General features: G+C 54.9%; 1 protein-coding gene and 1 non-coding gene across 5 annotated transcripts; both read left to right on the forward strand.

Annotated features, from left to right (window-relative positions):
- The first annotated feature begins 1,525 nt into the window (after nt 1-1,525).
- TRNAG-CCC (transfer RNA glycine (anticodon CCC)) lies at nt 1,526-1,598 on the forward strand. The gene has a single exon. It is a non-coding gene; the product is annotated as a tRNA-Gly (tRNA).
- Nucleotides 1,599-6,051: 4,453 nt separating this feature from the next.
- HDGFL2 (HDGF like 2) lies at nt 6,052-24,268 on the forward strand. Of its 4 annotated transcripts, none has more exons than XM_060007486.1 (16): nt 6,052-6,206; nt 8,552-8,628; nt 8,723-8,861; nt 14,463-14,654; nt 18,008-18,124; nt 18,249-18,320; nt 18,932-19,088; nt 19,199-19,274; nt 19,347-19,656; nt 20,698-20,801; nt 21,679-21,752; nt 21,887-21,957; nt 22,317-22,418; nt 22,624-22,816; nt 23,506-23,638; nt 23,969-24,268. In XM_060007486.1, exons 1-16 carry the CDS (start codon nt 6,135-6,137, stop codon nt 24,069-24,071), a joined length of 1,992 nt encoding a protein of 663 aa, XP_059863469.1. In that variant the 5' UTR covers nt 6,052-6,134; the 3' UTR covers nt 24,072-24,268. The 4 variants fall into 4 exon arrangements, with proteins under 4 accessions (XP_059863469.1, XP_059863470.1, XP_059863471.1 ...); XM_060007487.1 differs by having other exon boundaries at nt 23,972-24,268; XM_060007488.1 differs by having other exon boundaries at nt 18,935-19,088.
- The last annotated feature ends 8 nt before the right edge of the window (nt 24,269-24,276 follow it).

A 24,276-nucleotide genomic window follows, 5' to 3' on the forward strand; every position in this document is an offset into this window, starting at 1 on the left:
CCAGGGAAGCCCCTTTATTTTTTTTTTTAAGATTTTTTTTTTTTGATGTGGACCATTCTTAAAGTCTGTATTGAATTTGTTACAATATTGCTTCTGTTTTATGTTTTGGTTTTTTGGCCCTGAGGCATGTGGGATCTTAGCTCCCTGACCAGGGATTGAACCTGCACCCCTTGCATTGGAAGGAGAAGTCTCAACATCTGGACCACCAGGGAAGTCCCTATAGGGTCCATACTTTTAATCCCTGTGGTCAGCGGAATAGTGCTCCCTAAAAATGACCATGCCTTAATCCTGAGAACCTGTGAATATGGTGACATTTGTGGCAAAAGAGATGCTGCAGATGTCACTAAATCAAGGACCGTGAGATGCGGACATCATCCTGGATTCTTTGGATGGGCCCCACGAAGTCACAGGGTCCTTATAAGAAGGAGGCAGGAGAGTCAGAGAAGATGCAATGACCACAACAGTATGAGAGGGACGTGATTTGCTATTGCAGCTTTGAAGATGGAGGAAGAAGCCACAAGCCAAGGAACGCAGGCGGCTTGTAGGAACTGGAAAAGGCAAGGAAACTGATTCTCCCCTCAAGCCTCCAGAAGGAGTGCAATTCTGCCTATATTTGGATTTTAGCCCAGTGAGACCTATTTGGGTCTTCTGACCTCCAGAATGGTCAAAATAGATTTGCATTGTTTTAAGCCACTAAGTTTGTAGTAATCTGTTACAAAAGCAATAGGAAATGAATACAACCCCTAGACTAAATAACCCTAGGAAACAAGTACTGATATTTCTCACCAATTTATAGGGGAGGTTGCAAAGTTCTGGATGGACTTGTTCATATCCCCGCAGCTTGCAGAGGGATGATTCGAACCCAAGACCATCAGACCCCAATCACACTTCAGTGGGTGCTTCTTGAACCATAATGCAAACTCAAATCCCATGGGGAGCTTGTTTATGTATTTTTAAAAATATTTATTTATTTTATTAACTTATTTTGGCTGCGCTGGGTCTTAGTTGCAGCACGTGGGATCTTTGTTGCAGCATGCAGGATCTTTAGTCGGAGCATGCGGACTTCTTAGTTGCAGGATCGAACCCAGGCCCCCTGCCATGGGAGCGCCAAGTCTTACCCAGTGGACCACCAGGCAAGTCCTGGGAGGTTATTTAAAGGCAGATTTTGTTGCCTCTGGTCTTGAGAGGGGCTGCGATTCTGAATTTCTGACAGTACCCTCCTGGGGAGAATGAATGAGGCAGGAATGAATGAATAAATGTTACCCTCACAGTTCAGGTAAGGAGAAGCTCTGGGTCAAATGTCCAACACTCCCAGATTCCAATCCCCTGGTGCTATCCCTCTGCCTCAGTTTCCTTATCTGGAAAGCAGGGGTGAAAAATAACAACTGACGTGGGAATGAAATTAACCATGTTAAATGTTTACTATATGTGACTTGGAACATAGTAGCTGCTCAATAAATCTTAGTTATTATTCTACTTGGGTAAGTGGGCAGTAAATATTTGTTAATCAGAGGATTGAGGGACTTCCCTGGTGGTCCAGTGGTTAAGACTCTGCACTCCCAATGCAGGGGGCCCAGGTTCGATCCCTGGTCGGGGAAGTAGATCCCGCATACCACAACTAAGACGCAGCACAGCCTAAATAAATAAGTAAATATTTTTTTCAAAAATGATAGGATTGAAAGCTGATGGCCCAGGCTGTAAACTGGAGATCAAGCCTGCAGCACACAGTAGGTGCTCAGGTCACGTGCTGATTAGAAGGAGACGTTCCATGCAGTTCTTGGAGCAGGGCAGCACCTTCCCCACCTTGTCTCCTCCAGCCAGGTGCCAGGCACCATCTCTCAGGGAACAGGAAGCAAAGTCACCTCCCCAGGTGATGACTAATGGCCCAGCCGTTGGCTTCAGTGGCCTCTGATTTGGCGGGAAGGCATGGCTCCTCTCCCAGCTCAGGCTGCGACTTTGGGGGAGCCCTCTTAACCCTCTTTGGGAACTCTGCCCTCTGGCTTCCATCAGAGCCTGATCTTTTTTCAGCTGCTCGACATAGCTCAGTCTCTGGTTTTCTGCACTGGCTCAAGGTCTGGGGGAGAAGTTTGCACTGAATCAGGAGGGCCCTGCAGGTGGGAACCCAGAGAAGTGGCATTCTTGCCCTCGGAAGGACTGGATGTATGACCTCAGGCAAGGCATGCCCCTCTCTGGGCCTCAGTATCCCCATCTGTACCCTGGCCTAGGCCAGACCCCTCTGCACCAAGTTCCTCATTTATTGTGCAACTTCTACCTCATGTGAGGGTGCCAGATTTAGCAAATAAAAATACGGAATGCCCAGTTAGATCTGTATTTCAGATACAAATACTTTATTGTTTTATATATATAATTTAAATTTACAGGGAATTCCATGGTAGTCCAGTGGCTAGGACTTGGTGCTTTCACTGCTGGGGCCCGGGTTCAATCCCTGGTCAGGAAACTAAGATCCCGCATGCTCAGTGGCTCAGCCAAAAAAAAAAAAAAAAAAAAATTACAAACTTAACCATTTGGAAAAGAACTATGTATCAGATATTGTTATTTCATGATATATGCATTATTATTTATTTTTATTGTGATAAAACATATATAACACATTAACCATTTAAACTATTTTTAAGTGCACAGCTCAGTAGCATTAAGTACATTCACACTGTTGTGCAACCATCCCCACCATCCGTCTCCAGAACTTTCTCATCTTCCCAAACTGAAACTCTGTCCCCATGAAACACTGACTCTCCATCCCCTCCCCCAGCCCCTGGTCCCACCATTCTACTTCCTGTCTCTATGAATTTAACTCCTCTGGGGACCTCCTATAAGTGGACTCATACAGTATTTGTCCTTTTGTGACTAGTCTATTTCACTGAGCATAATGGCCTCAGGGTTCATCCATGTTGTTGAATGTGTAATAAATACTTTTTTAGTATAGGTATGTCACAAATATTGCATGGAACATACGTACCCTAAAAAAGTATTTGTTACATATCTACAATTCAGATTTAACTGGTAATCCTGAATTTTATCTGGCAATGTTACCTACAGCCTTTCTTCACACAGCAGCCTAAGGAATCTTTTTTATTTTTATTTTATTTATTTTTTAAAATAAATTTATTTATTGTATTTATTTTATTTTTGGATGCATTGGGTCTTTGTTTCTGCGTGCGGGCTTCCTCTAGTTGCCGCAAGTGAGGGATACTTGTCGTTGCGGTGCGCGGGCTTCTCATTGTGATGGCTTCTCTTGTTGCGGAGAACAGGCTCTAGGCGCGCAGGCTTCAGTAGTTGTGGCACGCGGGCTCTAGAGCACAGGCTCAGTAATTGTGGCTCACGGGCTTAGTTGCTCCGCGGCATGTGCGATCTTCCTGGATTAGGGCTCGAACCCATGTCCCCTTCATTGGCAGGCGGATTCTTAACCACTGAGCCATCAGGGAAGCCCCAGGAATCTTTTTAAAAACAGCTTTATAGATATATCATTTACATACCCTAAAATTCACCTTTTTTAAGTGTACAATTCAATGAATTTTACTATATATTTACAGAGCTCTAGGACCATCACCACAATCTAGTTTTAGAACATAGGGTGATTTTCCATCACCTAAAGAAACCTCATACTCCTTTGAAGTCACTCTAGATTCCTACCTTCAGCTCAAAGCAAATACTGATCTACTTTCTGTCTTGAAAATTTTACCTTTTTGGGACATTCTATCAAATGTCATATGATGTTGGAATCATAGAGTATGTGATCTTATGTCTGGCTTTTTTCACCGAGTATAATGTTTTGGAAGTTAATCCCTGTTGTAGTGTGTATCGATCCTTCGTTTCTTTCACTTGCTGAAGAGTCAGCAGTAAAATTCATCATCAGGATATACCACATTTGGTTTATCCATTTATCCATAGATGGCCATTTGGGTTATTTCTCCTTTTTGGTTTTTGTGAATAATGCTGTTATGACTATTAGTTGTATAAGTTTTGGTGTGGATGTTTGTTTTCATTTCTCTTGGGTAGATACATAGAGTTGGAATTACTGGTTCATATGGTAAGTCTTTGTTTAACTTTGTAAAAAAAACCCTGCCTTTTTGAGATGTATTTCACATGCATAAGGATGTTTCTTGAGATTAAAGTATTATCGCTGTACCCTGTGATCCAATCCCTCCAGGTTTTTTTTCCCCAAGAAGTTAAAATAAAACCCAAGCGTGTTACTGATATTCACAAGGCATATGATAGGTCCTTAACGGACCCTTTTGCTATCCGCTCTGCCCTAAATGCCCTCCCAGGGCCCACCTCCCTACCTGGACCTATTTCTAGTCATCTTTGAACTCTCTGGTTAAACTACTATCTCCTCCAGAAAATACTTCTGTTCCCCCATGATAGACGAAGTCTCTGGCATTACTCAGCTTTTTTTTTTTTTCTTTTTCCTTTTTTTAAAAAACTGAAGTATAGTTGATTGACAATGTTGTGTTAATTTCTGCTGTACAACAAAGTGATTCAGTTATACATATACATACATTATTTTTTATGTTCTTTTCCGTTATGGTTCATCACAGGATGTTGAATATACTTCCCCGTGCTATAAAGTAGGACCTTGTTGTTTTATTCAGCTCTTTCTTCTTCTTTTTTAAATAAATTTATTTATTTAATTTATTTATTATTTCTGGCTGCGTTGGGTCTTTGTTGCTACTCTACGTTGCGCTGCATGGGCTTCTCACTGCAGTGCCTTCTCTTGTTGCGGAGCATGGGCTCTAGGCACACGGGCTTCAGTAGTTGTGGCATGCTGGGTCAGTAGTTGTGGAGCCCAGGCTTATTTGCTCCGCTGCATGTGGGATCTTCGAGGACCACGGCTCGAACCCGTGCCCCCTGTATTGGCAGGCGGATTCTTAACCACTGCGCCACCAGGGAAGCCCAATTCAGCTCTTTCTTAAGCATCCTATTTTACTCAGAGTTCCTTCCCTGGGTCTTAATTACAAAGAAATTAACATTTCTTTGCCCTGCTAGACGTTGGATACTTCAGGAGCCGGAGTAACAGCACCTAAGTACTTCCAGTATTTCCTGCTGCCAGGCACAGTTTCCAGCGCCTTAGGGGCGGTGATGTCATTTAATCCTTACTCCCCTATAAGATCTGTACCATTATGAGTCCCGTTTTACAGGTTGGGAGACTGAGGCAGAGGTTACATAACTTGGCCAGGCAGTGCTCAATACATTTTTCTCGACTGAATTAGTATGTATATTGGGTATTTTGTGGCTCTGGCATATGGTGCTCAATAAACTTGTCGTGAGTGAAGAAATAAGTGTTTTGTGAATTTTTTGGCTGTTTATCCTCAGACCCCCACATGACCAGTCCCTACCCCTAAGCCCCGCCCCCTCGAGCAGGCAACGGCGCGTCCCTATTTTGAGTTGAACCTTGTCTCTTGCGATATCCAATGGCGGACAGCCGCTTAAGCCTTTCCTCCTGTGGTAGCTAATGCCGGTTCTCTACCTTGAGCCGCTCCTCTCGTGGTACCCAATGCCCTTCAGCTCTATATTATGCCCCTCCTCACAGGAGCGGGAGGCTATCAATGACGCGCCCCCTACAGTGATTGGGCCTTCTTTCCTGTGGTAATCCAATAGCATGTTTCCTACTTAAGGCCCCTCCTCCTGTGGCGTTCTATGGCCCGCCCCTCTACCCTAAGCCCGGCCCCGAAGGAGCCTGGCTGCCTGCCTCTTCTCTCCCAGAGCGCCTGTTTCTCTCCTCCTACCTTTCCTCTTTCACCTCCCTTAACCTCCGTTCCCTCCCATTAGGCTTCTGGGTCACGCCCCCTTGGCTCTACCCGTTATCCAATCCCGTTAACTTGCTCTGCTCCAATCCCTCTTCTCATTGGTCCCCCTGCTCCTCTATCCCCGCACGTGGTCTTGAGCGACGGCGTCGCCCTCCCGTGACGGCCTGAAGGCGGGACTTCCTGCGAGGGGCAGACCAATAAACACGCTCCGACCCGCTACCTAGGCCGTCGCCCCCGCCCCCTCGGCGCCCTGTTCCCGCCCCCGGCTTCGCCTCCCCTTGCCGCCGCTGCTGCCGCCGCCGCCGCCGCCGCCGCCGCTGCTGCCCGTGCCGCTGCCGCTTCCCGCGGCCTGGGTCTCCCGCCGCCAGCATGCCGCACGCCTTCAAGCCCGGGGACTTGGTGTTCGCCAAGATGAAGGGCTACCCGCACTGGCCGGCCCGGGTGAGGCCGCGAGGGAGATGGGCCAGGCGACGGGGGGTTGGGGGTGGGGTGGGGCAGTAGGGGCCCCGGGCCTGAGGGACCCGCGCTCCCGGGGTCTGGGGGACTCCGGGCCTGGGGGACTCGCGTGCCTGGGGGTCTGGCGGTCCCCGGCCTGAGGAACCCTCGCGCGGGGATTGTGCGGGAACCTGGGCCAGGAGAGGTCCCGGGCCTGAGCAACCCGCGCGCTGGAGATGCGGGGGGCCCCGAGCCTGGGGGATCCGCTCTGGGGGTCCCAGAGCCGAGAGGTATGGGGTTGAGGGACCTGGGGCCTGAGGAGCCAGGGTTCAAATCGGAAGGAGTTTGGTGGGTGTGAGGGGAGCTGAGGAATCTGGTATTTGAGAAGAGGGTTCAAACGAATGGGAAGGAGGTTCTTCAGGCTGAAGGACCTCTTTATGGGGGGCAACAAGAAGCCAAGTTCTGAGGGGCTGGGGGTCCTCAGCCACGTATGAAGGGGGCCTAGGGATAAGGGCTCCAGTAAGGGAGAATGGTTGAGGGTCAAGGTTGAGAGGTGCTCAGCAGGACCAGGGCTGGAAATAGGGCTGGGTGCTGTGTTCACAAGGTCGCTGGAGCTGAGGGGACTGGATCTGAAAATATGGGGCATCAGAGACCGGAGATTGGAATAAGACTTGTTTGGGGGGACCCTGGGGACTGGTGCCGCCCGTCCCCCAGGACTCCCCCGCCAGACTCTGGTGGAGGAAGCTGGTGGGGGCACAGGGTGGAGGGAGGGCTTGGGGTGGGTGGAGGCATGCTTGAATCAGAGGCCAGCCACGGGGACTCAAGCTGGAAAGAGAGAGCCCCTGAGGGAGGGGGCTGGGCCCAGGGGACTTTAGGGATCCCCTCTGGAGGAAGCTGGGATCCAGAGGACCCAGATGATTCGAGGGGTCCAGTTCTGAAGGGAGTATTGAGCGTGAGTCTCAGAACTGCAGAGTGGAGTTTCAGGCACTGTCTGTGGGGCAGGCCAGTGTGGAGGAGGGACCAGGAGGTTGTTGCCATCCCCAGGTCTAAGTCGCCCCAGGACTGAGGTTGGTGGAATATGCATGTTAGGACTGAAGGAATTTGGAGGGGGAGGCAGTAGAAGCATGAAGCTGAAGGCTCGGCTGGAACACAAGGAGCTCAGGAGTTGCCTGGGCAGTATTGTGGGGTGCCTGGAGATTTCATCCTCGTTCCCTGCCAGACCCTCCCTCCCTCTGGGTGGAAGTAAGCAGGAGGGCATCACACAGAGCTGGGCGTTTGGTTGCAGAGAGGCCGCCACAGGATGCCAGGAGTGGGCTCAGGGACTGCTAACTAGGCAGCCCTGAGCGTGGTCCTTAACAGGTGCTGCCGCTGAGATGTCTGTGCCTCAGGCTCAGAGGCGGGGCCTGGGTGAGGTCAGAGCAGAAGCGGGCCTGGAAGGCATGGCAGGCTGGTCCTCAGGGTGATGGAGTTTGGGGATGCGTCTGTGCAGGAGCGGGATGCTTGGGATGGGTGTTTGGGGCCCAGGGCCCAAGGACTTTGAAAAGTAGCCCAGAGAACTGAGGAAGGAAGCTGGGTGAGGGGGGGCAGGGAAGGTTCCAGCAGCTCCCAGGCTTTGAAGAGGACGGGAAGGAATTAATGGGGACCAGAGAACCCACCCTAACCTGATTTGCTCGGGCTTACTTTCTTGGAAGCACCAGAGTGATAAAACTTTACGGGCACTTCCCTTCCTCCCAGAGTACCAGTTTCTCCCTCTCCTCCGCGCCCCCCTCCAGCTGGCTCTCTTAAGCCCAGAATGCTTCCAAGCACCTGATTGGAAGGGAAGGGGCTGCTAGCCTCCTGTGGGGAGATGACTGACAGCTGCTGGAGCCCATGGGCCTATAGGGAGAGGGTGGGACTTCCTGGATGCTCGGGGCCTGTCTCCTGCAGCCCACCCCCCACCCTCTGCATCCTTGGAGCTGCCAGCTGCAGCCTCTGGTAGACTGATCACCGATTGCCTCTTTGCGGGAGGGGGTCCTGTGGGAGGGTCCTGGGAGTTCACAGAAGCTGGGCTTGGCCCCAGCCCCTGGCTGCTCAGAGGACCGTATTTGGCTTTGCCCAGGTGAAATAACTACCTTGGGGGGAGAGAGAGCACCCTGGGGGGAGCGGACAGGTATGCAATTGGGGGGGGCACGTTGCACAGAAGAAGGCAGATGCCTAATTGGAAGGTGATGCGTCTTCCTCTGTTGAAGGCTCCCCTCCTCTCAGCGTGCTTTCCCCCAAATAACTTGGCTGTTTTCCTGGTCACTTCCTGGGTCAGTGGGTGAAGCTGTCCCCCACCCCCCAGCCACCCCCTGACTGGCCTCTCACTGCAGATCGATGACATCGCCGACGGTGCTGTGAAGCCCCCGCCCAACAAGTACCCCATCTTCTTCTTTGGTACCCACGAAACGTAAGTGTCCCCCGCTGGGGGTGGATTTTTCCCAGCTGTTGCCTCCCGGGGTGGCCTGGCTCACCTGGGCTCGGCCCGTGGTTCTTTTCTCCAGAGCCTTCCTGGGACCCAAGGACCTGTTTCCCTACGACAAATGTAAAGATAAGTACGGGAAACCCAACAAGAGGAAAGGCTTCAATGAGGGCCTGTGGGAGATCCAGAACAACCCCCATGCCAGCTACAGTGCTCCTCTGGTGAGTCGGTGCCGGGGGTGGGAGGCTGGCGGGGGTCTGCGGAGCCCAGGTCAAGCAGGCACTCGAGCATGCTGGGGACCAGAGGTGGTCTTAGCTTGTCCCACAGAGAAAGGAGAGGCCTCTGGGACAGGGCTCCTCCCGCTGGGCGCCGCTGTTGTTTGGGGCCTCATCATTCTCCGTGAGGGCAGTCCTGGGCACTGTCGGGGTTAGAGCAGCATCCCTGGTCCCACCCACTCGATGCCAGGAGCTCCTTCTTTACCCAGTTGTGACAACCAAACACGTCTGCAGACATTGCCGAGTGTCGGGTGGAGGGGTGCAGGATCCCCCCTGGTGAGACCCACTGCTCTAGGATTAGCCTGAATGTGAAACGGCATCGTTAGAGCTCCTAAGAAACCTTTTGTTTTCTAAGGAGAAAAATTTTTTTCCTTTCAGTAACACCCTTTCCTTCCCCCATTACTGCCAGATTTCAAACTCAGAAAAAGGCTGTAGGTAGTAGAACGTGAGAGCTCTTGCTCAGGTGGGAAAGAGTGCTAAGAGTCACAGAGATGACATTCTCAGTGGCAAATCAGTGTCTGGAAACAATGAGGGAAAAGAGGGAATTTAGAGAAGTTGAAGTTAAATTCGTAAAAAAGCCGTGGAAAGCTGAGGAAGGATGGCAGAGGGGTGCCTTGCTCTGGGTGTTTTGGGGCGAGGTGCAGACAAGGGGAGTCGCGGGGAGGTGGAGTAGCCTGGCCTCAGCAGGGGTGGGCTCCAGGTGGGCCGGGAGACCTGGCGAATTGACTGCAGGGCTCGGAGCTCTGCTGTTAGGGAAGAAACGGACTTGCCATGTGGTCTGTGGGCAGGGAAGCAGGAGTCGGAGAGGGTCTGGTTTGTGTGAGAGAAGGACCGAGTAGTTTTGTAGCATCTGGTCCTGCTTGAGAACTCGGGGTCTCAAGATGGTCTGGGTGTGCCTCTCCTGTGCCTTCCATCTACCCATCGACCAGGCAAACACTCCTGTGTAGACCCCGGCCGCACGCATGCCATGTGCTGCACTAGGGACCAGGAATCCTAGGTGATGCAGACACGCCTCTTGCCTTCTGGGAGCTCACGATCTAGAACCTGGGGTCCGTTCGAGAGCTCTCTCCAGTGCTGAGGGTTTGGCAGCCTCTTCTCAGGGGTCCAGGCCCACGTTTCATGTGTGTGGTCTTTTACCTCCCGTGTCTTTTACCTCCCGTGGTGGGTCTGGGAGATGGACGTTCCCCCTGCTTTGGTCCCCACCGTCTCTCCAGGCTTTGCACATTCCCCACTTGGGTAAACGGATCGGAAGTTGCTGAAGGTAGCTGAGTTTCATGAGACCGTATTCTGGCCCCAGCTCAAGTGCTGGTTAGTCTCGTCCTAAGCTTATTGCCTCCAGGTGAATCATCACACCATTTAATGTTTATTACTCACCCTCAGCCTGTGAAGTACCACGTAGATGCCTGCCCTCAAGGAAATGAAACTCAAAAATGGTGTAACCTTGGGGCTTCCCTGGTGGCGCAGTGGTTGAGAGTCCGCCTGCTGATGCCTGCCGATGCAGGGGACATGCGTTCGTGCCCCGGTCCGGGAAGATCCCACATGCCGCGGAGCGGCTGGGCCCGTGAGCCATGGCTGCTGAGCCTGCGTGTCACGAGCCTGTGCTCCGCAATGGGAGAGGCCCGCGTACTGCAAAAAAAAAAAAAAAAAAAAAAGGTGTAACCTTGACATTAAACCCGCCCCATACAGACTCCCCAGGTTGAGAAGTAGGTATAGGTGTGAGAGCATATTACTGCTGTTTGGTTCTCTGACCCATCTGTGCCTCCAAAAGAACACTGGCTTAAAAATGCAGATCCCTGGGCCCCACCCCGAGAGGTTTAGGTGTGGTAGTTTAGGGCTGAGGCCTGGGCACCTTGAGGTGGTTCATCCCCCGAGTTATCTAGACGCTTCTGATGGAGCCAGTCCACAGCAGGCTTTTGGAAGCACCGCTTGGAGGGTGCCCAGGCAGTCTGTCTTTTCATCCTATAAGGTTTTACTTTAGTTTTACGTTTCGAGTGGGAGTACAGACTCCTGGTACAAGACTGAAAAGGGCGTACGGTGAGGGATCAGCCCTGCCTTGCGGCCGTTCTGTTTAAGTTTCCTCTCAAGGTAGCCCTAGCTACCAGTTCCTTGTGTGTCCTTCCAAGATTCTTTGTTCACATAAAACCCAACATAGCTTGCTTTTTTGAAGCATGTAATGCTCCACTTGGCTTTATTCCCCCAGTTGGTCTCCCTCGTCTGTGCAGAGAACAGTTTCATTCTTTTTGACAGCCTTAGCTCACTGTGCTCCCACCAGGAGCGTACGGCAGGGCCTGCCAAGCCAGGAGGTGGAAAAACGGTATCTCAGTGCGGTTCCAGCTATATCCAGTAATCCCAAGATGGGCTGGGTAGGTGGAATCTTTTCCGTCTTACAGCTGAGCACGCTGAGGCCTGGAGTGTTCGCTTGATTGCCGGGAAGGACCCAGCTAGAACGTGAGGCCTCAGAGACCTGGACCAGGGTTTTTCAACTTCTCTCCCTCTCCGTGGGGCGTCCTAGGCCCTGTGGGCTGTTGAGCAGCATCCCTGGCCCCACCCACTCGATGCCAAGACCCCCCCCGCATCTTGAAAATTTGAATGTCTCTAGACATTGCTAAATGCCCCCTCGGGGAGAGAATCATCCCTTGTTGAGAAGGATTGACCTAGAAGGATCCCAGTTGATACATCCTCATGACCTGATAGAGGAGGTAAAGGGACCTGTCCCAGTAGCTGGTTCGAGCTGAGCTGGAACTAAAATCCAGGCCTCCCGTCTCCCAGGCTGAAGTTCTTTTCTGGTCGGTACAAGCCAGGTGGGGTCCTGGAGGGGCAGGTGGGCACGGAGAAGGACCTCTACACATGGATCCTGGGGTAAGAGCCCTGCTGTGTGGATGCGTGGACCTGGGTTCGAGGCCTGGCTCTTCCTCCTGTTCACCGTGTTCTTTGGGGTTTGATTGACGTCACCTCTCGGAGCCTCAGTTTCCTCATCTAAAACAGGCTCAGGGTACGACAAGCTCTCATGGGGCTGTTGGGGGAACACGGTGAGCCAGTGCACATCAGGCACCCGGCACAGGGGTGCAAGGTGTTGGGGACCGAGGGGGCCAGACTGGGCCTGACCTTCCCTTTCCACCTCTGTCACCCTCCCGACCCATTAAGACAGTGAGAGGGGGCTTCCCTGGGGCTCCAGGGGTTAAGACTCTGCACTCCCAATGCAGGGGACACGGGTTCAATCCCTGGTCGGGGAACTAAGATCCCGCATGCTGCACCGTGAGGCCAAAAAAAAAAAGAGAGAGAGACAGTGAAAGAGACCAACACTCATCACTCATCTCACTCAACCAGTGGGTCTCGGGATGGTTGCAGGTCAGCTGGCTCTTGGCCTTTATTTCCTGGTTCCTCTCCGAGCCACCAGTGTTCCCGTCCTCCAGACGTCTCCATGGGGATCGGATTTCCCAAAACTTTTGCTGGCAGGTAGTTAGGTCTCATGGGCCGAGCCCAGGAGATGCAGAGTTCCTGGCTTTATCCCCAAAGCACAGTGCGGGGCAAGTCACTTACCTTCCCGGAGACCTTGTTTCCCCACTTATGGAACATGCCCACTCGTCCCAGTCGCCTCCCCGGCTGTCGAGGCGCACATCCGGCCACAGTTGGTTGAGCGCTTAGCAGAAGCAAGCTGGGGTTTGTAACAAGAAGTAGCTGTGTCCAGTGGGCCAGGCTTCAGGGCCCAGCAGAGCTGGCTTGCACCCCAGCTCTGTCGCTTAGTCGCCGTGTGATCTGGCTCCATCACGCCGCCTTTTGCCTCGTCTGCAGAGTGAGAATGACAGCTCCCCACATGTTACACGGAGAGAGATGATCCCTCGTGTCTGCTAGCTCTCACTGCCACGAGGCTGACTCCGTTCCTCCCGCAGACGATCAGCAGGGTCCTGGACCCTCCATTTAGTCATTCACACTCCAAGCTGCTGTTTCCCCCGTGAAGAACCGGGGACGTCCTTTCCCTTCTCCACTCACCAGGGGTGCCCCAGAGAAAAGTGACGCCCCGGAGGAGAGGCGTGAGGGAAATCCACCTGAAAGTCTGATGGTTCTCTCTCAGTGTTTCAGGTTTGGGGCTTCACCTACTTCGTGTGGCACTTTTTACCCTTTTTTTTTTTTTTTAAATTTTTGGCTGTGCCACACGGCATGCCAGATCTTAGTTCCCCAACCAGGGATTGAACCCATGCCCCCTGCAGTGGAAGCATGGAGTCTTAACCACTGGACCAGCAGGGAATTCCCTGTGTCATATTTTAGATCCCACATATAAGTGATATTGTATGGTATTTGCCTTTCTCTTTCTGACTTACTTTGCTTAGTATGATAATCTCTAGGTCCATCCATGTTGCTGCAGATGGCATTATTTCATTCTGTTTTACGGCTGAGTAATAGTCCAATGTGTATACGTACCACATCTTCTTTATCCATTCATCTGTTGATGGACATTTAGGTTGTTTCCGTGTCTTGGTTATGGTAACTAGTGCTGCTGTGAACATAGAGGTGCGTGGATCTTTTCGAATTATAGTTTTCTCTGGACATATGCCCAGGAGTGGGATTGCTGGATCATGTGGTAGCTCTATTCTTAGTTTTTTGAGGAACCGCCATATTGTTTTCCATGGTGGCTGCAACCACTTTACATTCCCACCCCCACCACAGTGTAGGAGGGTTCCTTTTCCTCCACACCCCCTCACTCTGGTCTGCTCACGTGGCCGTGGTCGGTCTCCCACTAGATTGTAAGCTCCCCAGGGGCAGGGCCACGTCTGGGCGCTCCCACCTCCCTAGCACAGTGCCTGGCACCTGGCTGCTGCTCACAGATGGCAACTCAGTGTGCAGACGAGCCCGGCACGCGGCTAGCACAGAAGTGCGATCTACGCGTCTGCTATGTTTGTGGCTGTTAGCGCCTGAGCAGGCACTGTGGCTAAAACAGAAACAAGTGCCTGGAAGTTCGCGCCCAGAGGTCCTGTCCTAGGTCATTTTCCTCCTCATTAGTAATTGCAATAATAATCATGTTTACAAAAAGCAAACCTCGATGGACCTCCTGCCAGTCTGGGCACTGTCCTCAGTACATGCCACTTCTGTCTCACCCTCGCCACAGCCCTGTGAGGCCAAAGTGGTGTCGGCCCCATTGCTCAGATGGGAGATGAGGCGCACAGGGGCTTAAGTCACTGGCCCAGGGTCTGCCCTCAGATCCTGCAGTGCTTGAATCCTAGTGGCTAGCCCACACGTGCCCATCTCGCCCTGCCGCATGAGTCCTCAGAGCTTTCTGTTTTGTTTTGTTTTTTAATATCGTTTGGCCGTGCCGCACGGCGTATGGGATCTTAGTTCCCCCACCAGGGATTGAACCCACGCCCCCTGCATTGGGAACACAGTGTCTTAACCACTGGACCGCCAGGGAAGTCCCCCTTGGAGCTCTCTGAGCCTCAGTTCCCGCATTTGGAGAGCGAGCAGGCCAGACCCTGACACTTGAGACCCGGCCAGTGGCTGCTGCCCTGTGGGCCACGCCTGGTGGTGACCTGCTGTCTCTGTCCCCACCCCCAGCCGGTGAGCTCCTCCGACAGCGAGGCCCCTGAAGCTGATCCAGCAGTTGGCAGTGAGGATGACGAGGACCGGGGGGTCATGGCGGTCACAGCCGTGACCGCTGCAGCCGCCAGCGACAGGATGGAGAGTGACTCGGACTCGGACAAGAGCAGTGACAACAGCGGCCTCAAGCGGAAGGCGGTGGCCTTGAAGGTAGGGGCGCGGGGGTGGGGCGGGCACAACCGGCCTGTGGGGGGCTGTGGCCCTCCCTGCTCCCTCCACAGGTTCCGTCTGGCCGTCTGCTCTTCTCCTTCTCCGGCCTTTCCTTCTTTCGGTTTTTAGTACATTCACAAAGTTGTGCCAGCATCCCCTCTGTCAGTTCTAGAACTTTCCATCACCCCAAAAAGAAACCCCGTCCTCACTGGCAGTCCCCCCACATCCCCACCCTCATTCCCTAGTACCCAGGAATCTGCCTCTGTGGAACTTGTCTGTTCTGAACGTTTCCCATCAGTGGAATCACACACTGTGTGTCCTTCTGTGCTGGCTTCTGTCACTGAGCATCGTGTCCTCAGGGTCCATCCACGTGGTAGCGAGTGTCAGGGCTTCTCTCCTTTTCATGGCTGAGCGATATTCCTGGGTATGGCCCGACCACACTTTGTTTATCTGTCATCTGTTTATGGACGTTCAGGTTGTTTCCACTTTGGGGCCATCACAGATAACGCTGCTGTGAACATTCGTGTACAAGTTTTTGTGTGGATGTGAGTTTTAAGTTCTCTTGGAGAGATTCTCTTTCCTGCCTTTTTTCCCCTCTCCTCTGCCTTTTGACTGCTTCTGAATATTTGGGTGCAGAATGAAAGGACCGGGACCTAGCAGCAAATTATTTTGATAGAGTAAGGCATTGCTTTTATGATTTTTAAAAATAACATTTGCTTTTGGTTCCATTTATAACAATAAGCCATGCTCATCGTAGATAAGTTAGAAGATGTGAAAAGCATAAAGAAGCTGGTGAAAAATGCCTGAACTATCTGAGGGGGTTTCTGCGCCAAGGACTAGAAACATCCTGATGTGTTTCTCTGTGATCTTGTGTGTGCCTCACGGGCGGGGTGGGTATGTAAAGTATGGAATTGGCAATCACGCACGTAATGTGTCTTGCTGTTTTTCCACCTAATAGATGAGCATTTCCTTGTCCTTAAACGTTATGATTATTTTTTAATATTTTATTTATTTATTTATTTATTTATTTGGCTGTGTCGGGTCTTAGTTGTGGCACGCGGGCTCTTCGTTGTGGCGTGCAGACTTCTCTGTAGTTGTGGCACGTGGGTTCAGTAGTTGCAGCACGTGGGCTCTCTAGTTGTGGCGTGTGCCGGCTCTAGAGCGTGCAGGCTTAGTTGCCCCGCAGCGTGTGGCATCTTACTTCCCCGACCAGGGGTTGCACCCCTGTCCCCTGCACTGGAAGGAGGATTCTTTTTTTTTTCTTCTTCTTTTTTCCTTTAACATCTTTATTGGAGTATAATTGCTTTACAATGTTGTTAGTTTCTGCTGTATAGCAAAGTGAATCAGCTATATGCACACGTATATCCCCATATCCCCTCCCTCTTGTGTCTCCCTCCCACTCTCCTTATCCCACCCCTCTAGGTGGTCACAAAGCACCGAGCTGATCTCCCTGTGCTATGCGGCTGCTTCCCACTAGCTGTTTTACATTTGGTAGTGTATATAAGTCCATGCTACTCCCTCACTTCGTCCCAGCTTACCCTTCCCACTCCCCGTGTCCTCAAGTCCATTCTCTACGTCTGTGTCTTTATTCCTGTCCTGCCCCTAGGTTCTTCAGAACCTTTTTTTTTTTTTTTTTTAGATTCCATATATATGTTAGCGTACGGTATTTGTTTTTCTCCTTCTGACTTACTTCACTCTGTATGACTGATTCTAGGGCCATGCACCTCACTACAAATAACTCAGTTTTGTTTCTTTTCATGGCTTATTCCATTGTATATATATGCCACATCTTCTTTATCCATTCAACTGTCGATGGACACTTGGGTTGCTAGAAGGCAGATTCTTAGCCACTGGACCACGAGGGAAGTCCCTGGCATCGTTTAAAAGTCCCTGTTGTTTCTGTTTACAGTTACTGAAGGAGTTAGAAATATGTTGAAAATAAATGCCCCCCCCATCCTACCCCTTAGGTATTAACCACTACTTGTAGGTTAGTATGTATTCAGGTTTTGGTTTTTGGGAGTTTTTGGCCAACTTTGCATTAAATGAATCTGTCATTATTACAACACCTTTCCCCCACACTAGGGAGGCATTTAGACGACCTCTTCCCTCGTAACCCAGCACCCTAGCTGGGAACACACCTACTGGTGTTCCTTTCCCCATTTTGGGGGGTGTGGCTATGGCTTTCTGCCGGGTCAGCTTTGTGCTCTCTCTAGTTAACGTTCTTTTGTCGCTGTTTTTCTGTGTGTCCACCATCTCTTCACGTGGTCTCCCTCTGTGCATTTCTGTGTCCTAATCTCCTCTTCTTATAAGGACCCCAGTCATATTGGGTCAGGGCCACCCTAATACCTCATTTTACTTTAATTATCTCTTCAAAGACCCATCTCCAAATAGTCACATTCTGGGGTCCTGGGGGTCAGGTCTTCATTGTATGCATTTTGGGGGAACACAGTGCAGCCCATCGTACCCTGGCCTTGGTCAGGCCCCGGAGGTGAGATGCTCTCAGTAAGTGCTTGTGACGAGAACCAGCGAGTCTGGGCTGTAACGGGACAGAGGCAGAGGTGCATCGTACCTAAACCCACACCCTGACGGGGAGGACCAGGCGTCAGTGGGCCGAGATCTGTGTCCAAAGCTCAGTCCTCTTTGCCTCCTCAGTCCTTCCTTTATACAGTTTCTTAAATTGGCTTCTTTGAGTGAGCATCTGGGAGTCTGTGAACCCCTGAAACCTAATTCGGAATTGTATGTGTGTGTGTGTTTAAAAAATCTTTCTTATTGAGGTGAAATTCACATAAAAAAATTAACCGTTCTGAAACGTACAACTCAGTGGCATTTAATAGAAGTGGTGCAACCACCACCTCTATCTAGTTACAAAACATATGTGTATGTGTTTTTCTGGGGAAAGGATCCCTGGTTTGTATTCTTTATTTTTTTTAATTGTAGTAAAATACACACAACACGAAATTCATCATCTTAACCATTTTTAAGCGCACAGTTCAGTAGCATTTTACATTCACACCGTTGGGCAACCATCCCTACCATCCACCTCCAGAACTTTCTCATCTTCCCAAACTGAAACTCTGTCCCCAGGAAACCCTGACTCCCCCTCCCCCCGGCCCCCACCATCTACTTCCTGTCTCTGTGGATCTGACTCTCTAGGGATCTCCTGTGAGTGAGTGAGATCACAAAGTATTTGTCCTTCTGTGTCTGGCTTCTTTCACTGAGCATCATGTCTTCTAGGATCAGTATTCCTGGTTTTTATCAGATTCTCAAAAGGGTCCCTGCCCTCCTCCCCACAAAGTTTCCTGAGCACATGGGCTTTCTCAGTTGCTGATGTGTCCGGGCTGCTCCCCTTCCAGATGTCAGTCTCAAAACGAGCTCGAAAGGCCTCCAGTGACCTGGATCAAGCCAGCATGTCTCCATCCGAGGAGGAGAACTCGGAAAGCTCCTCCGAGTCAGAGAAGACCAGTGACCAGGTGAGCAGCTGGCTGGACCCTGGGCAGGCACCCAGGGGGAGGGATGCACGGGGTGGGGGGGCAGGGGGGGGCGAGGGGTGGCCGGCCGGTGGGCAGCACGTCCAGCTCCCTTCTCTCTGCCCAGGACTTCACCCCCGAGAAGAAAGCCGTGGTCCGGGCCCCACGGCGGGGTCCCCTTCCAGGACGGAAGAAAAAGGTACGGGTGTTTTATTTTGTTCCCACACACCGGCCGGTGGAAGCTCCTCAAGCATCTCCCCACGGTCACCAGCCGCCGTCTGAGGTCGGGGTCAGTCCGTTTTGGAGGAGGGGAGGCCGTAGGCCCCAGGGAGACCCCGGGGCCCGCTGACATCCGCCTCCACCTTCACTCATGGCTTTGGCCCATGGTTTCCAAGCGCCGTGTGCACGGAGCACCTCCCCGGAGCAGGAGGCCGCTGCTGCCCCCGAGAGGGCCTTAGAGGCCGGTTTGGAAAACGGGATGCTGGCATCGGAGGGGGGCAAAGCACTCTGAGGGGCCCCATGAGAGAGAGAATGCACGTGTGCGCGCACCCGTGTGCAAGTGTGATGTATGTGCGTGTGTGTGTGTGTGTGTGTTGTGCGCAGGCAGGCATGTATGAGCGTGTACAAGTGTGTTGCGTGTATTGTGTGTACACAAGTATGTGTGCATGAGCGTGTGAGTGTGGGGTGTGTGTGTGTGTCCAGGGTTCTGGGCCAGACGAAGGGCTGTGGGTTTGGGCGGGGTGGGGCGCTGCAGGCACGCCTGGGGCTGCCCTCGCCCTGGCTGCTCTCACCTCCCCGGGCCTCCCCCAGAAGGCGCCGTCAGCCTCCGACTCGGACTCCAAAGCAGAATCGGACGGGGCCAAGGCTGAGCCTGCGGCCGTGGCGAGGTCGGCGTCCTCCTCCTCCTGCTCGTCCTCCTCCGACTCGGACGCGTCCGTAAAGAAGCCTCCTCGGGGCAGGAAGCCAGGTAGGCCGGCTGGGGGGTGCTGCCCTGGGCCTGCGCCTGGCCTGGCGGTGGGGGGGGGAACGCCCACCGAGAGACGCGGGAGAGGCCACCCCGCCCCCGCTCTTCCATAGCCGAGAAGCCTCCCCCCAAGCCCCGTGGGCGGAAACCGAAGGCTGAGCGGCCACCGACCACCTCGAGCAGCGACAGGTGGGTGCGGGGCCCTCGGGGCGGGGGCGCGGGCAGGCCGGGACGGGAGCCCTAACCGGCCCGCACCCTCAGCGACAGCGACGAGGTGGACCGCATCAGCGAGTGGAAGCGCCGGGACGAGGAGCGGCGGCGCGAGCTGGAGGCGCGGCGGCGCAGGGAGCAGGAGGAGGAGCTGCGGCGGCTGCGTGAGCGCGAGAAGGAGGAGAAGGAGCGGCGGCGCGGGCGGGAGCGCGGGGAGGCGGCGCGTGCGGGCAGCGCCGGCAGCAGCGGCGACGAGCTCAAGGACGATGACGAGCCCGTCAAGAAGCGCGGCCGGAAGGGCCGGAGCCGGGGCCCCCAGTCCTCCTCCGACTCGGAGCCCGAGGCCGAGCTGGACAGAGAGGTGCGTCTGGCGGTGTCCGTGCAGCAGCCGTTGTGTGCGGGGCGCCAAGCGGTCAGGGAGACACAGAGAGCCCGCTGTTAAGGAGCTGACACTTGAGGGAGGGGGACAGGCAGCGGACCACCTGAGGATGGTGTGTGGTGCCAAGGAGATGGAAGCCAGGGCGGGGTGTGAGCTGCGGGGGCGAGATCAGGCGGGCAGCCGACCTTAAGTAAGGACCTGAATGAAGTGAGAAGGTATCTTGGGGAGAGGCATTCCTGGCCGAGCGCACGGCCCGTGCAAAGGCCCTGGGGCAGGACCGTGCCTGGTGTGTTGGAGGAACAGCCAGGAGGCCCGTGTGTCTGGAGCAGAGTGAGCGAGAGGGAGGAGGGGAGGGCAGGGAGGGGAAGGGGGAGGTCGTACAGGGCCTTGTGGAGCACTTGGGCTGTTACCCCAAGGGAGGTTAGGTGGGACCCTGGAGGGCTGTGGGCAGAGGAGGGGTGGGTGCTCACAGGTGCCCTCTGGCTGCTGCCGGGGAACGGCTTGTGGGGTAAGCATGGGAGCAGTTCGGCCTCTGGTGCATGTTGGTGGTGACCCTTGGCACCGTGTGTGACCACAGGGCGTCAGCTCCCTGTCCTCCTGGCTCTCACAGGCCAGCCTGAGTCCAGGAATCCGAGCTCCCCGGGCCCATCGCCTTCTGGTCCGAGCCCAGGATCCCACTCGATAGGGGTGGGGGAGCCGAACAATGCCCTATTCTCTCTCCACTGCTCTCCATTTTGTCACAAAAGGGGGACCAAGTTCCCTGGCACAGGAGGTGTGTTGCTCGGCAAGAGGAATGCAGTGGGGCTGCCCCACTGTTGGGTGATCCTTTCAGACCCTGAGAAGCTGCTGCCCGGGGATGGACTGGACACGGGATCCATCCTGCCCAGTCTATCAGCTCCCATCAGGCGAAGGTGATAGCAGGGAATGTCACACTGTGTCTCTAAGGGAACAGCTCAGGGGTCTGGCTGGGGCAGCCCCACGCCGCCTGCCGCTCCAGCCCCTCCCTTTCTCTGGTTGCTACAGGTGAAGAAATCAGCGAAGAAGTTGCACCTGCAAAGCACAGAGCCCGCGCGGAGACCCAGCCAGAAGGAGAAGAGAGGGCGCCCCGAGGAGAAGCCCCGGGCCAGGTCCGTTCCCGCACTGCCACTCCTCCCATAGCCCCCTGGGGGTCCCCACATCTCAAGGGAGGGCCCCAGCTTCTAAATTCAGTCTTCGAGACTGAATCCAGTTGAAGTGTCTGGTTCTTGGGGCCCCATCAGGTTATGCAGGAGTCACTGCCAAGGTCTGTGGTCCTTCCCCAGAGCAGGCCTCTCCCCCCAGGGTGACCCTGCTCCCAGGGGACCCCGGGCAGTGTCCTGGGACATCTGTGGTGGTCACGTGGGGGCGGTTCCTGGGATCCAGTGGGTGGAGCCAGGGAGGCTGCCCCTCTCCCACAGTGCCCAGGATGGAGCCCCACAGAGGATGACCCGGCCCCCGTGTCGCCAGTGCTCAGGGGGCGAGACTGTCCCCAGACCAGTGGTTCTCAGGCTTTTTAAAGTCCAAGGCCCACTGAGGTGGGAGCACAGAGCCCATCTCCCTGCCCCCTTTTATGTGGAATCCCAGCCATCAGTGAACGAACCTGCCCCGTGGGAATATGGCAGCCAGGCTGCTGAGCAGGATGTAGACTCGAAGGCTCGGTGACACGCCAGCTGCCGTTGCCCGGCATCATATCAGAGTAACTCATGTGCTGGGGTCTGCGTAACTAGCCACTCGCCCTTAACCGCCTGTTTAAAAAAAAAAAAAATTCTGGGCTTTCACATTATTTACTTCCTAGAGGAAGGGTTATGTCTTGGGTCCCCTCGGGTGCTGCCCTAGACCAGGTCAGGCGGGCCTTGAGCCTCCTCCTCCCAGCCTCCCGGGCCTCCTGATGGTTTCCTTCTGCGGCGGCCATGGGTCCCCCCACAGGCCCCCGGCCCTCAGTGGGGACATTGGTCAGGAGCCTTCTAAGGGCGCGCCTCTCCACAGGCCCGCGAAGATGGAACGGACCCGGAAGCGGTCGGAAGGGTTCCCACCAGACCGGAAGGTTGAGAAGAAGAAAGGTGAGGGGCCAGCTGCCCAGCCCTGGTTGCAGCCTGAGGTCGCCGAATGGGAGGAGGGACGGCCCTGGAGGAGCCGGCTCCCATCACCAGGGACCCCGCTCAGGCCTGGGCGCTGCCTTCTCTCTTGGCCACAGAACCTTCCGTGGAGGAGAAGCTTCAGAAGCTGCACAGCGAGATCAAGTTCGCCCTGAAGGTTGACAATCCGGTGAGACCTTCCTCGGGGTGCAGAGGTCATGTCTCAGTTCCCCTGCCCCCTCATCGCTCGAGCTCCCTTAGACGTCTGGGGACGCTGAGGCAAAGCCAGGCCGCACGCCAGGGCAGGGTCCTTGTTCACGTGGGCGCCCACCAGATAAGGGCCCAGCTTAGCCTCCTGGGTGCAGTGCTCTGCGTTCCCACCAGGTGGTGCCACACGAGGCCCCAAGACCCCTCGAGTTCTGGGTGCTTCACCACTGTCCCCGGGGCTCCCTGTTGCTCAGCCCAGGGTGTCCTTCTCTGCCCTCTTGGGCCCCCTAGAACCCCCGCAGCTAGGCGCTGACCCTCCTCGCTGCCCTCGCTGCCCTGCAGGATGTGAAGAGGTGTCTGAACGCGTTAGAGGAACTAGGGACCCTGCAGGTGACCTCACAGATCCTCCAGAAGAACACGGACGTGGTGGCCACGTTGAAGAAGGTGCGGCGGGAGCCCAGGGGTTGAAGGGGCTGGTGGTGGGGCTACGGGTCTGCTCGGGGCGCTGGGCTTCCGGCCACGGCTGCCTGTGGTCAGCGAGGAGGAAGCCGTGCGCACGGGAGGCGCTGCGGGGTGCGGTGATGGGGGAAGGTCTTGGGCGGGGGATGAGGAGGCTGCGCCCCCTGAGCCAGGCCTCTTGGTGGGCCAGATCCGCCGCTACAAGGCCAACAAGGAGGTGATGGAGAAAGCTGCGGAGGTCTACGCCCGGCTCAAGTCTCGGGTCCTGGGACCAAAGATCGAGGCCATCCAGAAGGCGACCAGAACTGGGCCGGAGAAGGCCGAGGAGATACTGGCCGGAGAGGAGGCCCCTGCGGAGAGGGCGGAGGACGAGGCGAGCACTGGTGAGGAGCTGGCGGGAGGGGCGCCGAGCAGACTGCCCAGGTGGCGCCATCTGTCGGCACTCGCTGCGCAGGCTGGCTGTGTCCCCAAGGCAGCTGGTGTCTGGGCCACACGCCCCTGTGCTGCTCATAGGCTCCATCCAGACCCTCAGAGCCAGGTAGCAGGGGAGGCTGTGTGTGTGTGGCCAGGTGCGCGAGCGTTTCTGGGACGGGCGGTCGCAGAGGTCTGGGAGGGGAGGGCCACAGGCGGGCTGAGAGGAGCAAGGGCGTCTGTGGTGGGGACAGTGGCTGCGGGGACAGGAGAGCGTTCCTTCCTGCTGGGGTCATGCGGTCCTGGTGAGAGATGTTTGGAGCAGCCCTTAAGACCAGCACCGAGAGGGCTTAGCCGAAGCCGAGGCTGCCCGGGGGAGAGCACAGAGGGGGCGTCTCTCCTTACGTCTGTTTGGACACGGCCGTGGCAGGCTTTTCCCCGGTGTTGCCCACGGCCATTCGTTTACCGGCCCCTCCCATCTCCAGGCCGTGTGGACGGGCCAGGGGCCGGCTGGAGAAAGAGCCCCACGCAGCCGCGGACCCCGCGTGTCCGGTGGCTCGGGGGTGCGGGTGAATTCAGGTGCACAGGCGAGTGCTCGCACGCTGCTCGCTCTCTGCAGGCAGGTTGCCCCACAGCGTCCCACGAGCTTCTCTCCCCACAGATCTCTCGGCCCCTGTGAACGGCGAGGCGACGTCCCAGAAGGGGGAGAGCATGGAGGACAAGGAGCCGGAGGAAGGACAGAACTCAGAGGAGGGGCCAGGGGGCGGCTCCTCTGAAGAGCCATCACACAACGAGTAAGTGTCGCTGGGGCCGCAGGGGCGACTTCCGGAGAAGGCAGCCCGGTGTCTGAGCTGCTCCCAGTTGGGTAAGGCCCGAGGGACATCAGTCTCCCGCACGCTGACTGACCCCCAGGGCCCTCGGAGGGAGCTCGGGGCTCGGGGCCGGCTGGCCTGGGCCTGAGCTCTCGGAGGGTGGCTCCCTCCTGACACCCGCCACGGGAGCCGGGGCTGCAGGCAGGCAGGGGGAGGTTGGGGGCGAGGGCTGTTGGTCTCTGTAGGTGGAAGGAAGGAGACAGACGGCGAGGGGCCTGCTCACCCCTGCCCGCCCGTGCTGTCCTCCACCAGCAGCGCGCGGGAGGGCCCCGACCTGGACGGGCCCGGGAAGGAGCGGCAGGAGCGAGAGAGGCTGCGGGTGGACTCGGAGTCCCTGGACGACGAGGACAGCTGAGCCGGGTGGCCCGTGGCCGGGCCCCGCCGCCACTCGCAGCTGCCCCGAGGCCTGCCTGGCTCCTTCCCGGCACCCAGGGAACAGAGAACTGTTGGGGAGACGCTGTGTTGTTCGTATTTGTCCCCCTGGGTTTTTTTTCTGCCTAATTTCTGTGATTTCCAACGGACATGAAATGACTATAAAGGGTTTTTTTAATGAAAAAAGT

This window comes from Delphinus delphis, chromosome 3 (genome assembly GCF_949987515.2).
Source record: "Delphinus delphis chromosome 3, mDelDel1.2, whole genome shotgun sequence".
NCBI classification, from domain to species: Eukaryota; Metazoa; Chordata; class Mammalia; order Artiodactyla; family Delphinidae; genus Delphinus; species Delphinus delphis.

Bases quoted from the DNA above. Each gene is read 5' to 3' on its own strand.
- HDGFL2 (XM_060007486.1), top strand. From the start codon at position 6,135: ATGCCGCACGCCTTCAAGCCCGGGGACTTGGTGTTCGCCAAGATGAAG. The intron at 19,275-19,346 runs GTGGGTGCGGGG...CCGCACCCTCAG, and splicing joins ACCACCTCGAGCAGCGACAG to CGACAGCGACGAGGTGGACC. The intron at 21,958-22,316 runs GTGAGACCTTCC...GCTGCCCTGCAG, and splicing joins CCCTGAAGGTTGACAATCCG to GATGTGAAGAGGTGTCTGAA.